Source organism: Pantherophis guttatus, chromosome 18, assembly GCF_059756535.1.
Source record: "Pantherophis guttatus breed Tessera chromosome 18, ASM5975653v1, whole genome shotgun sequence".
In the NCBI taxonomy this organism is placed as follows: Eukaryota; Metazoa; Chordata; class Lepidosauria; order Squamata; family Colubridae; genus Pantherophis; species Pantherophis guttatus.
This window is the reverse complement of record NC_142080.1, coordinates 2,110,260-2,122,377: the sequence shown is the minus strand read 5'-3', so window position 1 is coordinate 2,122,377 and position 12,118 is coordinate 2,110,260. Positions and strand designations below refer to the sequence as shown.

Below are 12,118 nucleotides of genomic sequence, written 5' to 3'. Positions count from 1 at the left end.
TGAGGCCGGAGGCCCCCGCATCAGCCCCAGCCTTAGAGAAACGCAGCGCAAGCCGACCTCGAAGTAAATCTCCCTGCCTTATGGCCTAGGATGTTCCTTTCGTGGTGCGTTTCCCAATCATGCGACACCGTTCTTCCCTCCCGTCCCGGATTCTTGAATCTCTTCGCACGCTCACTGTCGTTGTCACACTCTCTTTTCCAGGAGGATTTTGATCAGGAGCAGCTCTCGGTTCTGGCGTCCTGCTTACAGGAGCTGTTCAAAGCTCATTTCCGCGGGGAGGTTTTGCCCGAAGAAATCACAGAAGAGTAAGCGCACGGGGAACGGAATAGTTGATCCTCCGTCTAACTGTTTGTATGGAATAGTCGATCTTCTGTCTTCTCATAAGGGACAGTCGATCCTCCAATCTATTTGCTCGTACGGGATAGTCGATTCTCCGTCTATTTGCTCATACGGGACAGTCGATCCTCCGTCTATTTGCTCGTACGGGATAGTCGATCCTCCATCTATTTGCTCGTACGGGATAGTCGATCCTCCGTCTATTTGCTTGTACGGGATATTCGATCCTCTATCTGCTCATACGGGACAGTCGATCCTCCGTCTTTGCTCGTATGGGATAGTCGATCCTCCATCTATTTGCTCGTACGGGATAGTAGATCCTCCGTCTATTTGCTCGTACGGGATATTCGATCCTCTATCTGCTAATACGGGACAGTAGATCCTCTATCTGCTCATACGGGACAGTCGATCCTCCGTCTTATTTGCTTGTACGGGATAGTCGATCCTCCGTCTATTTGCTCGTACGGGATAGTCGATCCTCCGTCTATTTGCTCGTACGGGATAGTCGATCCTCTATCTGCTCATACGGGACAGTCGATCCTCCGTCTATGCTCGTGCGGGATAATCGATCCTCTGTCTTGCCGCTCGTGCTGTTGATTTTTGTGAGAATAAGCCAAGAGGAAACCTGGCTTGTTTAGTCCAAAAACCCCACACAGATTGAAAGATGGTTCCGTGGCATGTGCGAATTTAGCGTTTCTCTCTTTTTTTATATATTTTTGCACAGGTCTCTGGAAGAATCTGTAGGAAAGCCGCTTTACTTAATATTTAGGTAGGTCTCCTGTTCCTTCCTTCATTGTTATCCTGTACTTTATAAGTAACTCAAGGCGGTGAACAGATCCAAACACACCTCCCTCCTCCTATTTTCCCCACAACAACAGCCCTGTGAGGTGGGCTGGGCTGGGCTGGGCTGAGGGAGAAGGATTGGCCCAAAGTCACCCAGCTGGCTTTCGTGCCTAACGCAGGACTAGAACTCCCAGTATCCTAGTAATTGGCCCAAAGTCACCCAGCTGGCTTTCATGCCTAACGCAGGACTAGAATTCCCAGTCTCCTAGTAACTGGCCCAAAGTCACCCAGCTGGCTTTCATGGCTAAGGCGGGACTAGAACTCCCAGTCTCCTAGTAATTGGCCCAAAGTCACCCAGCTGGCTTTCATGCCTAACGCAGGACTAGAACTCCCAGTCTCCTAGTGATTGGTTCTGAGTCCCTGCTGGCTTTCATGGCTAAGACGGGACTAGAGCTCCCCGTCTCCTGGTGATCGACCCAGAGTCCCCCAGCCAGCTTTTCGCGCCTAAGGCAGAACTAGAGCTCACCGTCTCCTGGTTTCTAGGCCACTGAACCCCTACCCCAAAAGCGTCTCTCCCTGTCCTGAACCCTCTCTGTTCCTCCCGTCCTCCTCCCTCCCTTCCGTGTCCGAACCTTGCGGGAGGACGTCCGTGTGACCCCGGGGTTTCCACGCGTGTGTGACCCCGCGCCTGCTGCTTAACTCTCTCCCCCCCGTCCCCCCGTCCCGTCCCCCGTTTTCAGGAACCTCTGCCAGATGCAGGAGGACAATAGCAGCTTCTCGGTCCTGCTGGATCTCCTCTCGGAGCTGTATCAGAAGCAGCCCAAGATTGGGTACCACCTTCTCTACTACTTAAAAGCCAGGTGAGGGGGCTACGGGGGGGGGGAAGGGTGGGTTGGGGGGGGGACCCTTGCCCTCCGAAGCAAGGGAGAGCGAGGGTCCGCGAGTCAAACTCCCACTCCCCACCCCCCCCCCCCACTTTAGCAAAGCGGCCGCCGGGAAGATGAACCTGTACGAGTCCTTCGCTCAGGCGACCCAACTGGGCGACCTCCACACCTGCCTGATGATGGACATGAAGGCCTGCCAGGAGGACGACATCCGGCTCCTCTGCTACCTCACGCCTTCCATCTACACGGAGGTGAGGACACCCCCCCCCCCCCGTACACACACAGACGCACATACTCCAAGGAGGGCGAGAGGGACGCCCTTCTTTGGAAGGGAGGCAGGGGAAGGCTGTTGGGTGGGGGTCTTCTTTCTTTCTTTCTTTCTTTCTTTCTTTCTTTCTTCCTCCTTCTTTTCCTTCTTCCTTCCCTCTTCCTTCCCCTTCTTTCCTTTCTCCTTCTTCTTCTTTTCTCCTCCTCCTCCTCCCCTCCTCCTCTTCTTCTTCTTCTTTTCTTCTCCTCCTCCTTCTTTCTTCCTTCTTCCATCTCCTTTTCCTTCTTCCGTCCCTCTTCCTCCTCCTCCTTCCTTCCTTCCTTCCTTCTCCTTTCTTTTCATTCTTTCTTCCCTCTTCCTCCCTTCCTTTCCTTTCTCCTCCTCCTCCCTCCTTTTCTTTTCTCCTCCTCCTTCCTCCCTTCTTCCATCTCCTTTTCCTTCTTTCTTCCTCCTCTTCCTCCTTCTTCTTTCCTTCCTCCTCCTCCTCATAGTCCTTGTCCTCCTGCCCCTCCCTCCCTTCCTCTTGCTTTCCCTGGCCATCTTCTTCCCCCTCCTCCATTTTTTGCCTTCCTCCTCTTCTTCCTTCATCTCCTCCTTCCTCTTCCTCCTCCTCCTCTTAAGAAAATAAAACATCCTTTGGTCTCCAAAACCAGGGAACAGCACCCTGTCCCCCCTCCCTCCCTCCCTGCCCCCCAAAATACAGAATTTTTCTACAATGGAAGATTTATTTCTTATTTCCTTCCCCCCATCAAGAGCCTTGGTGGTCTCCGCTCTCATTCTCCCTCCTTTCCCTTCTCTTCCCTCCCAGTTCCCCGACGAGACCCTCCGAAGTGGGGAGCTGTTAAACATGATTGTCGCCGTCATCGACTCGGCGCAGGTAAGATCCACACAGACCCACAACCAGAAAAGAAGAGAGGGAGACCCCCTGCTCCCCCAAAGAGGAGACCTTCATCCCAAACCGGGCAGGGACAACGAAGCCAAGGGGCGGAGAACCAGGCTGTTGATTTAAACACTACAAAACCCATCCTGGCTTGGCTTCTTTGTCACCCTTGGTGCATTTTCTTTCTTTCTTTCTCTCTTTCTTTCTTTCTTCTTCCTTCCTTCTTTCCTTCCTTCCTTTTTCTTTCTCCTTCCTTCCTTCCTTTCCTTCCTTCCTTCCTTCCTTCCTTCCTTCCTTCCTTCCTCTTTCTTTCTTCTTTCTTTCTTTCTTTCTCCTTTCTTTCTTTCTTTCTCCTTTCCTTCCTTCCTTCCTTCCTTCCTTTCGTTCTTTCCTTCCTTCTTTCTATTCCTTCCTTCCTTTCTTTCTTTTCTTTCTTTCTCCTTCCTTCCTTCCTTTCTTTTTCCTTCCTTCCTTCCTTCCTTCCTTCCTTTCTTTTTCTTTCTCTTTCTTTCTTTCTTTCTTTCTTTCTTTCTTTCTTTCTTTCTTTCTTTCTTTCTCTCTCTCTCTCTCTCTCTCTCTCTCTCTCTCTCTCTCTCTCCCCCTTCCTTCCTTTCTTTTTCTTTCTTTCTTTCAGCTCCAGGAACTGGTGTGTCACGTCATGATGGGGAATTTAGTGATGTTCCGGAAAGATTCGGTCCTTAATATTCTGAGTGAGTTGAATCGCGGCTATCCGGAACGGCATTGGCTTTTTTTCCCAAGTGGCCGGCGGGAGCGATCTCGGCCAAGGATGAGATTGATGTCACCCGTTTGGATTTCAACTCCCAGAATCCTCTGCAGTCCTTCCTTGGCCCAGGAAGGGTGGGGCCAAGATCCTGTCGGGTGCCGGGGTCAGCACACGGGAGGTGGGGATTATGGTGTTTTGTGTTGAATTGTGTCTTTATCAACTCGGCTTCCTTTCTGTTTCTTTTTCCCCCCCCCCTTTTCTCCCTCCAGTTCAGAGCTTGGAGTGGGAAACCTTTGAGCAATATTGCACCTGGCAGCTTTTTCTGGCGCACAACATTCCCCTAGAAACCATCATCCCCATCCTTCAGCACCTCAAATACAAAGGTGAGCTCCCTTACGGATGCCCGGGGGCCGCCAATCTCCAGCCCAGCAAAGGGGAGGGGGAAAAAATATATTTAAATTTGCAACCTTTTTTTTTTGGACAGTTTCTAGTGTTGGCTTCCGATTTCTGCCAAAATAATAATAATAATAATAATAATAATAATAATAATAATAATAATAATAATACGCATTGGGGGGAAATCGGATTGGCTTAATGATGGTGGCGTTTGCAATTTTTTTAAAAAACGTTGCAAAATCCAGTTGTTTGATGCCTTCCTTCCTCGACTTGCGACCGTCACCCCAAGCTCGGTTACGGTCGTAAGGCGAGGACCTCCTGCGTGTGTGTAGACAAAGTGAACCTCTCGAGGATTTAAATTCAGTTTCTCTTTCCTGACCTGTTTTTTTTTTTTTTCTGTATGCAGGTTTATTTATTTTATTTTTATTCATTCGCTTTCAAGAAGCCAGAAAAAAATAAAAATATTTCCACGGCTTTGACTTGGCCTGGATAGGGCTGTGCATGGATTAAAAATTAAGGGAAAAAAATTGCTTTTTGCTAAATAAAAAATTGCTTTTTTTTTTTTGCCTTTACAGAACACCCCGAGGCTCTGTCCTGCTTACTTTTGCAACTGAGAAGGGAAAAGTACGTATTTAAAATGATTTGTTTGGTGCTATTTCTTCCTGCAGCTGGAGAGAAATGGGCAAATAATCTGTTTTTTTCCTAGCGGAATTGAGACTTTTTTCTTGTCTAACTAGTGTTCGACTTACTATAGTCCGTCTGTCTTTCTGTCTTTCTTTCTTTCTTTCTTTTTCTTTCTTTCTTTCTCTCTCTCTCTCTCTCTCCCTCCCTCCCTCCCTCTCCCTCCCCCTCCCTCCCTTCCTGGGTTGGGGGGATTCTGGGAGTTGAAGTCCAAATTGCCAACATTTTTTTTTACCTTCTCCCCCCCCAACCACCAATCCATCCCCCTTTGCTTGTCTCCTTGGGGGGGAGGGGCTGGAAACTCTCATTAAAGCTTTTGCTTTTGCCGCAGGCCGACGGAAGAAATGGTGAAAATGGTGCTGAGCCGGCCGTGTCACCCGGATGACCAGTTCACCACCAGCATCCTCCGGCACTGGTGCATCAAACACGAGAATCACCTGATTGAGCACATCAAATCCCTCCTGATCAAGAATAACAGCCTCCCCCGGAAACGCCAGAGGTGAGATGGCGGGGAAGAGGCCGAGGCCGTTTAAAATTTAATTATATATCTCTGTCTCTAGTATTGTAATAGAGATATCTTATAATATCTCTCTATCATCTTATCATTCTCTATCAATAACATTTGAAACTTAGAATCTGGCATTTTTTAATTTATTTATATATCTTTATATATCTATATTACTCTATCATCTACCTACCTACTATCTATCTATCTATCTATCTATCTATCTATCTATCTATCTATCTATCTATATCATTTCTATCTATCATCTATCCATCTAGATCTCTATCATCTATCTCTATCAATAAAATTTTAAACTTAGAATCTGGCATTTTAAAATTTATTTATATATCTTTATATATCTATATCACTCTATCCATCCATCCATCCATCCATCCATTATTTCTACTTAGCTATCTATCTCTATTAATAACATTTTAAATTAGAATCTGGCATTTTTAAATTTATTTATATATCTTTATATATCTATATTACTCTATCATCTACCTACCTACTATCTATCTATCTATCTATCTATCTATCTATCTATCTATCTATCTATCTATCTATCTATCTATCTATCATTTCTATCATTTCTATCATTTCTATCTATCATCTATCCATCTAGATCTCTATCATCTATCTATCTCTATCAATAAAATTTTAAACTTAGAATCTGGCATTTTAAAATTTATTTATATATCTTTATATATCTATATCACTCTATCCATCCATCCATCCATCCATCCATCCATTATTTCTACTTAGCTATCTATCTCTATTAATAACATTTTAAACTTAGAATCTGGCATTTTAAAATTTATTTATATATCTTTATATATCTGTATTACTCTATCATCTACCTACCTACTATCTATCTATCTATCTATCTATCTATCTATCTATCTATCTATCTATCTATCTATCTATCATCTATCTATCTATCTATCATTTCTATCTATCGTTTCTATCTATCATCTATCCATCTAGATCTCTATCATCTATCTATCTCTATCAATAAAATTTTAAACTTAGAATCTGGCATTTTTAAATTTATTTATATATCTTTATATATCTATATCACTCTATCTACCATCATCTATCTGTCTATCTCTATCTCATCTCATCTCTCTCTGTATGTATGTATGTCATCTATCTATATCATCTATCTATTTTTTTTAATTTTTAAAGATTTAAAGTTTTTAAAGAGCAGCAGGGACCTCTACTGGTAAATGTTTATTTTCCAGTGGGGCAAAAATTGCCTTTTTTTCTCTTCTCTTTTTCTTTCTAGTATTGTCACTTACTTACTATTAGAAGCAATTTTATAACTTTTTCCCTTTCCCTTTTCCTTTTCCTCCTCTTCCCCTTCCTTCCTTCCTTCCTTCTCGCCCTCCCTCCCTCTTTCTTTTTCTTTCTTTCTTTTGTTTTTTCCTTCTCTTTTTTCTTCCTCCCTCCCTCCTTTCCTTTCCTTTCCTTCCTTCTTTTTTTCTTCTTTCTTTCCACCTTCCTTTCTATCTGTTATCTATCATCGATCATCTTTATCTGTCTATACCTATCCTCCCAGCCCCTCTCATCATCTATGTATATTTAATCTTGGGGGGGGGGTTTGCCCCCTTTTTTGCTTACTATTTTGTTCCCTTGCTTTTCTTTTTTCTTTTCCCCCCCCCAAACTTCTCCTGCTTTTTATTCCTTTCCAATTTTTCTTTTTCTTTCCTAAAATCACATCTCTCTCTCTCTCTAAACAAGAATCCAGAAAGCCAGGAAGGGGGGGAGGAGGGATGCAAAGAAGAGGGGGGGGGGAATGCCAAAACTTTTTAACCCTTGGCAGGGATCAGTTTAAAAAGGGGTGGGGGGGTGGGGAGGCGCTTCCCAGGTGCCCCTAACCACCCCCCCCTCCTCTCCCTCTGCTCTCAGCCTCCGCAGCTCCAGCAGCAAACTTGCCCAGCTGACCTTGGAGCAGATCCTGGAACATCTGGATAACCTCCGCCTGAATCTGACCAACACCAAGCAGAGCTGTAGGTTGTGGCTGGGGGGGGGAGGGGGGGCACGTACAGGCTTTGGGGTTTTGGGGGGGGCAGATGCTGTTCTGGGGGGGAGGGGGTTTCTGCAATCCTACCCTTTCCCCCCCCCTGGAAAAAAGAGGGGTTCATGGCAGGGACACCCCAATGCCTCTCCAATCGATACTCAAACCAGAATAGAGTTGGAAGGGGCCTTGGAGGTCTTCTAGTCCAACCCCACTGCAATAACATTTCAGACAAAAGGATGCCCAGTCTCCTCTTAAAAGCCTCCAGTGATGGGGAAGGGAGGGAGGGAGGGAAGGAAGCAGGGGAAGGAAGGAAGGAGGGTAGGAGGAAGAGAAGGAAGGAAGAGGGAAGGAGGAAGAGAAGGAGGGAGGGAAGGAAGGAAGGAAGGAGGGAAGGAAGGAAGAAAGCAGGGAAAGGAAGGAGGGAGGGAGGGAAGGAAGGAAGGAGGGAAAGGAGGGAAGGAGGAAGAGAGGGAGGGAGGGAAGAAGGAAGGAGGGAAAGGAAGGAAGGAGGGAAGGAGGAAGAGAAGGAGGGAGGGAGGGAAGAAGGAAGGAGGGAAAGGAAGGAAGGGAAGAAGGAAGGGAGGGAGGGAAGGAAGGAAGGAGGGAAAGGAGGGAAGGAGGGAAGGAGGAAGAGAGGGAGGGAGGGAAGAAGGAAGGAGGGAAAGGAAGGAAGGGAAGAAGGAAGGAAGGGAGGGAAGGAAGGAAGGAAGATGGTTCGATAAGATAAATAGGTGGATGGGGAGGGAGGGAGGGAGGAAGGAATGAAGGAAGGAGACTAAATAGATAAATAGGTGGATGGGAAGGAAGTAAGAAGGAGGGAAGGAAGGAAGCTTGGAAGGGAAGGAAGGAAAGAAAAGGAATAGCAGAATGACAAGAATAAAATAACCAAAAAAAAAAAGCATAGTTGGAAGGGACCTTGGAGGTCTTCTAGTCCATCCTTCTCCTCAAGCAGAAGGACCCCTCTACCGTTTCAGACAAGCGGCTTGTCCAAATCTCCAGTGATGGAGCGCCCACAACTTCCGGTGGCGGGCAGTTCCACTGGTGAAATCGTCCTCCCTGTCAGGAAACTCCTCCTTATTCTCTAAACCGGTTTTCTCTCCTTGATGCGTTTCCATCCGTTCCTCCTTCTCCTTCTCCTTCTTCCGTCTTCAGAACCAGAAGACAAGAGAGAATAATAGTTTGACCCCCTTCTTCTTCTTCTTCTTCTTTGGAGGACAGGTTGACCCCACCCCCCCACTCCTCTTTGGGGCAGCCCCCCCACCCCAAAATATTGGGACCCCCCCCCATCACCTCCCCCCTTAATCCCCTTCTCTTCTCTAGACTCAAATCCTGCAACTTTTCTTTCTTCGCCTGTTTTCGTCTCCAGGCCCTCCGTCGTCCTAGTTGCTCTTCCAATAACCCCCCATTTTTTTTAATGACCCCCCCAACTTTCCCCCAAGGACCACATTCTAAGCCCCCCTCCCTTCTCACGACCCCCCCCCTTTTTTCCTTCCAGTTTTCAGCCAGCCCCCAATCCTTCAGTCTTTGCAGCACGTCCAGTGCAGCTGTGACGAAGCCCACAAAATGAAGTGAGTAAGAGCCGGAGGGGTTTTTTGGGTGGGTGGGTGGGGGGCAGAAACTCTGGGGAAGGCCTCACCCCCACGACCCTTTTCTCTCTCCTTTCCCCCCCCCCTTTCACCCCCAAAAGGTTCAGCGACCTCTTCTCCCTGGCCGAGGAGTACGAAGACTCGTCCAGCAAGCTTCCCAAGAGCCGACGGAAGGCGGCCCTCTCCAGCCCCCGCAGCCGGAAGAACGCGGCCCAGCAGCCCCCCAACAACGAGGAGGAGTCGGCCTCCAGCAGCGCCTCGGTGAGTGGGGGGGGCACGTGGGGTGGGGTGGGGGCAGCAGGGGCACAGCCCCTACCTGAAGAGAGCAGGGAGGAGGGGCTGGTGGGGAGGCGATGGGGGGGGGAGAAGGAAACGGGAAGGGCTTCAGCCTTTGGTGCTGGGAACTCAAAAGACCCTTGGAAAAGAGGGGGAGGAGGAAAGGAAGGAATAGAAGGATGGGAAGGGAAGGGAGGGAGAAGAGATGGACAGAAGGAAGGAGGAAGGAAGGAAGGGAGAGGGAAGAAAGGAAAGGAAGGAAGGAGAAAACAGGGTTGGTAATGAAAGTGAAGGAGGCAAGGAAGTAACGGAGGGGAAAGGAAAGGAAGGAAGAGAGAAGGAAGGAGGAAGGAAGAAAGGGAGAGGGAAGAAAGGAAAGGAAGGAAGGAGAAAACAGGGTTGGTAATGAAAGTGAAGGAGGCAAGGAAGTAACGGAGGGGAAAGGAAAGAAGAAAGGAAGAGAGAAGGAAGGAGGAAGGAAGGAAGGGAGAGGGAAGAAAGGAAAGGAAGGAAGGAGAAAACAGGGTTGGTAATGAAAGTGAAGGAGGCAAGGAAGTAGTGGAGGGGAAAGGAAAGAAGGAAGGAAGGAAGAGAGAAGGAAGGAGGAAGGAAGGGAGAGGGAAGAAAGGAAAGGAAGGAAGGAGAAAACGGTTGATAATGAAAGTGAAGGAGGCAAGGAAGTAGTGGAGGGGAAAGGAAAGAAGGAAGGAAGAGAGAAGGAAGGAGGAATGAAGGGAGAGGGAAGAAAGGAAAGGAAGGAAGGAGAAAACAGGGTTGATAATGAAAGTGAAGGAGGCAAGGAAATAGTGGAGGGGAAAGGAAAGAAGGAAGGAAGGAAGAGAGAAGAGATGGAGGGACAGAAGGAGGGAAGAGGTAGGTAGGAAAGGAAGAAAGGAAAGAAGGAATAGAGGGAGGGAAGGAGGAAGGAAGAAAGGAAGGGAGAGGGAAGAAAAGAAAGAAGGAAGGAAGGAATAGAGAAGAGATGGAGGGATAGAAGGAGGGAAGGTAGGCAGGTAGGAAAGGAAGAAAGAAAGAAAGAAGGATTAGAAGACAAATCAATAGACAAGACAGCAGGAGAGGAGATTGTCCTATCCAATTTGCCCTGTCGTTCTTCTCCTTGTGAAGCTGAGATTTTGGGGAGGGGGGGGGCTGCAAAGTGACACGCCCACAGAGACACCCTCTCCCCTTCCATCTAGGTTTATTCCCCCCCCTCTCCTTTTCTTTCCCCCTCCCTCCAGGAAGAGGAAGACGCCAAACCGAAACCCACCAAGCGAAAGCGGAAAGGATCCTCGGCTGTCGGCTCAGACAGCGACTGAGCGGTGGGGGGGGGGCGGTGGCCGTGGGGGGGGGTGGGGTGTCCCGATGGCGGGGACCCACCTCTGCGCCATCTCCTCACCCACCCCCTCAAAGCCGCCCTTCGGGGCAAGGGACTGCCCAGCCACGCGCCCCCCCCCCGGCCCCCCAGATCGAATCAGATCCGGCCAGGCGAACACAAACCGCCGGAGGACGGACGGACGAGGCTGCGGAGGGATGTTGTTCCCCCCCCCCAGCGATGGGTCCTCGGGGTGGGGGGGTGTTGCTCCACCATTGCTGTGCCCCCTCACCCCCCCCCCCCAAGCTGTGGGGCGGCACCAGCAGCGACGAAGGGAAGGAGGCCAAAATCCACAAACCAGATCAAGCAATTTTTTTTCGGGATGTAAATAAACCTGTGAACTGCCGTGATCTCCAAGTGGTGCTTCTCCCAAGGAAAACTTGGAGTGGGGAGGGGGGGGGGCTTCATTTTTGGGGAGGGGGAGGAGGAGTGCTGGGGAGCTCTCCCCCCCCCACTGCCCTCCCCAGGCCTGACTTTCTCTTGTGTTGGCTTCCAATAAAAAGCATTTTATTCTTGCGTTCGCTTGGTCCAGCAGCCGAATGGTTCCCCCCCCCCCCAATTCCAGGTGATTTCCCGGCCCCCTCCCTCCCCATCGCAGCCCCCTCCCCTCTCACAGCCTTCCTCCTCCTCGTCTCCCACCCCCCTTTTTTCCAAAATCCGTTGGGAGGGGGGAGATGGAGAAGGACCAAAAACTCCAGGAACGAAATAAAAGCGTCCTTCCGTTTTGAAACCGTCTTCACCTCCTCCGGCAGAAAACGAGGACTTTTTAAGTGGGTTTTTTTTGGGGGGGGCAGGGAGCGGGGGGGGGGAAGATAATAAAACCTGGCAATTTGGGGGTGTTTTTTTTTTTTGTGTATGTGTAAAAGTCGCTGTTTTGTCTCTTTTTTTTTAAGGGAGCGGGCTGGGCTCCATCTGGGGGTTGCGATGTTCTTTTGTGGGGTTTCCCCCCCCCCCAAATATCCTTTTGACTTTTGCTTGGTGGTATCAGAATTATTTTGTCATCTGTCTATTTCTCTCCTTCCCTCTCTTTTTCTCTTTTGCTCTCTCTTTCGCTCTCTTCTCCTTTCCTCCTCCTTTGTCTTTGTCTCTCCCTCTCTCCCTCTCTTTCATTCTTTCACTTTCTCTCCTTTCGCTCTTCCCTTCCTGTCTCTCCCTCTTTCTCTCTTTCACTTTTTCTCTCCCCTTTCTCTTTCCTCTTTTTTCTCTCCCTCTTTCTTTCACTCTTCTTCCCTTCCTTTCTTTTTTCCCCTTTCTCTTTCACTCTTCTCCTTCCCACCTTTTTGTCTCTTTTTCTTTCTTTTCACTTTCTCTCCTTTCACTCTTCTTCCCTTCCTGTCTCTCCCTCTTTCTCTTTCACTTTTTCTCTCCCCTTTCTCTTTCCTCTTTTTTCTCTCCCTCTTTCTT

General features: G+C 48.4%; 1 protein-coding gene across 1 annotated transcript in view; it reads left to right on the top strand.

The window, feature by feature from the left end:
* INTS3 (integrator complex subunit 3) overlaps positions 1 to 11,059 on the top strand; it is a 30,946-nt gene extending 19,887 nt beyond the window's left edge. The window contains exons 18-30 of the mRNA XM_060694279.2: positions 202 to 305; positions 1,061 to 1,105; positions 1,860 to 1,979; positions 2,101 to 2,254; positions 3,080 to 3,148; positions 3,786 to 3,861; positions 4,145 to 4,258; positions 4,847 to 4,895; positions 5,284 to 5,451; positions 7,369 to 7,469; positions 8,976 to 9,048; positions 9,168 to 9,327; positions 10,581 to 11,059. Coding sequence (XP_060550262.2) covers positions 202 to 305; positions 1,061 to 1,105; positions 1,860 to 1,979; positions 2,101 to 2,254; positions 3,080 to 3,148; positions 3,786 to 3,861; positions 4,145 to 4,258; positions 4,847 to 4,895; positions 5,284 to 5,451; positions 7,369 to 7,469; positions 8,976 to 9,048; positions 9,168 to 9,327; positions 10,581 to 10,658 — 1,311 coding nt within the window. The 3' untranslated portion in view covers positions 10,659 to 11,059. The remainder of the gene's footprint in view (positions 1 to 201; positions 306 to 1,060; positions 1,106 to 1,859; positions 1,980 to 2,100; positions 2,255 to 3,079; positions 3,149 to 3,785; positions 3,862 to 4,144; positions 4,259 to 4,846; positions 4,896 to 5,283; positions 5,452 to 7,368; positions 7,470 to 8,975; positions 9,049 to 9,167; positions 9,328 to 10,580) is intronic.
* The last annotated feature ends 1,059 nt before the right edge of the window (positions 11,060 to 12,118 follow it).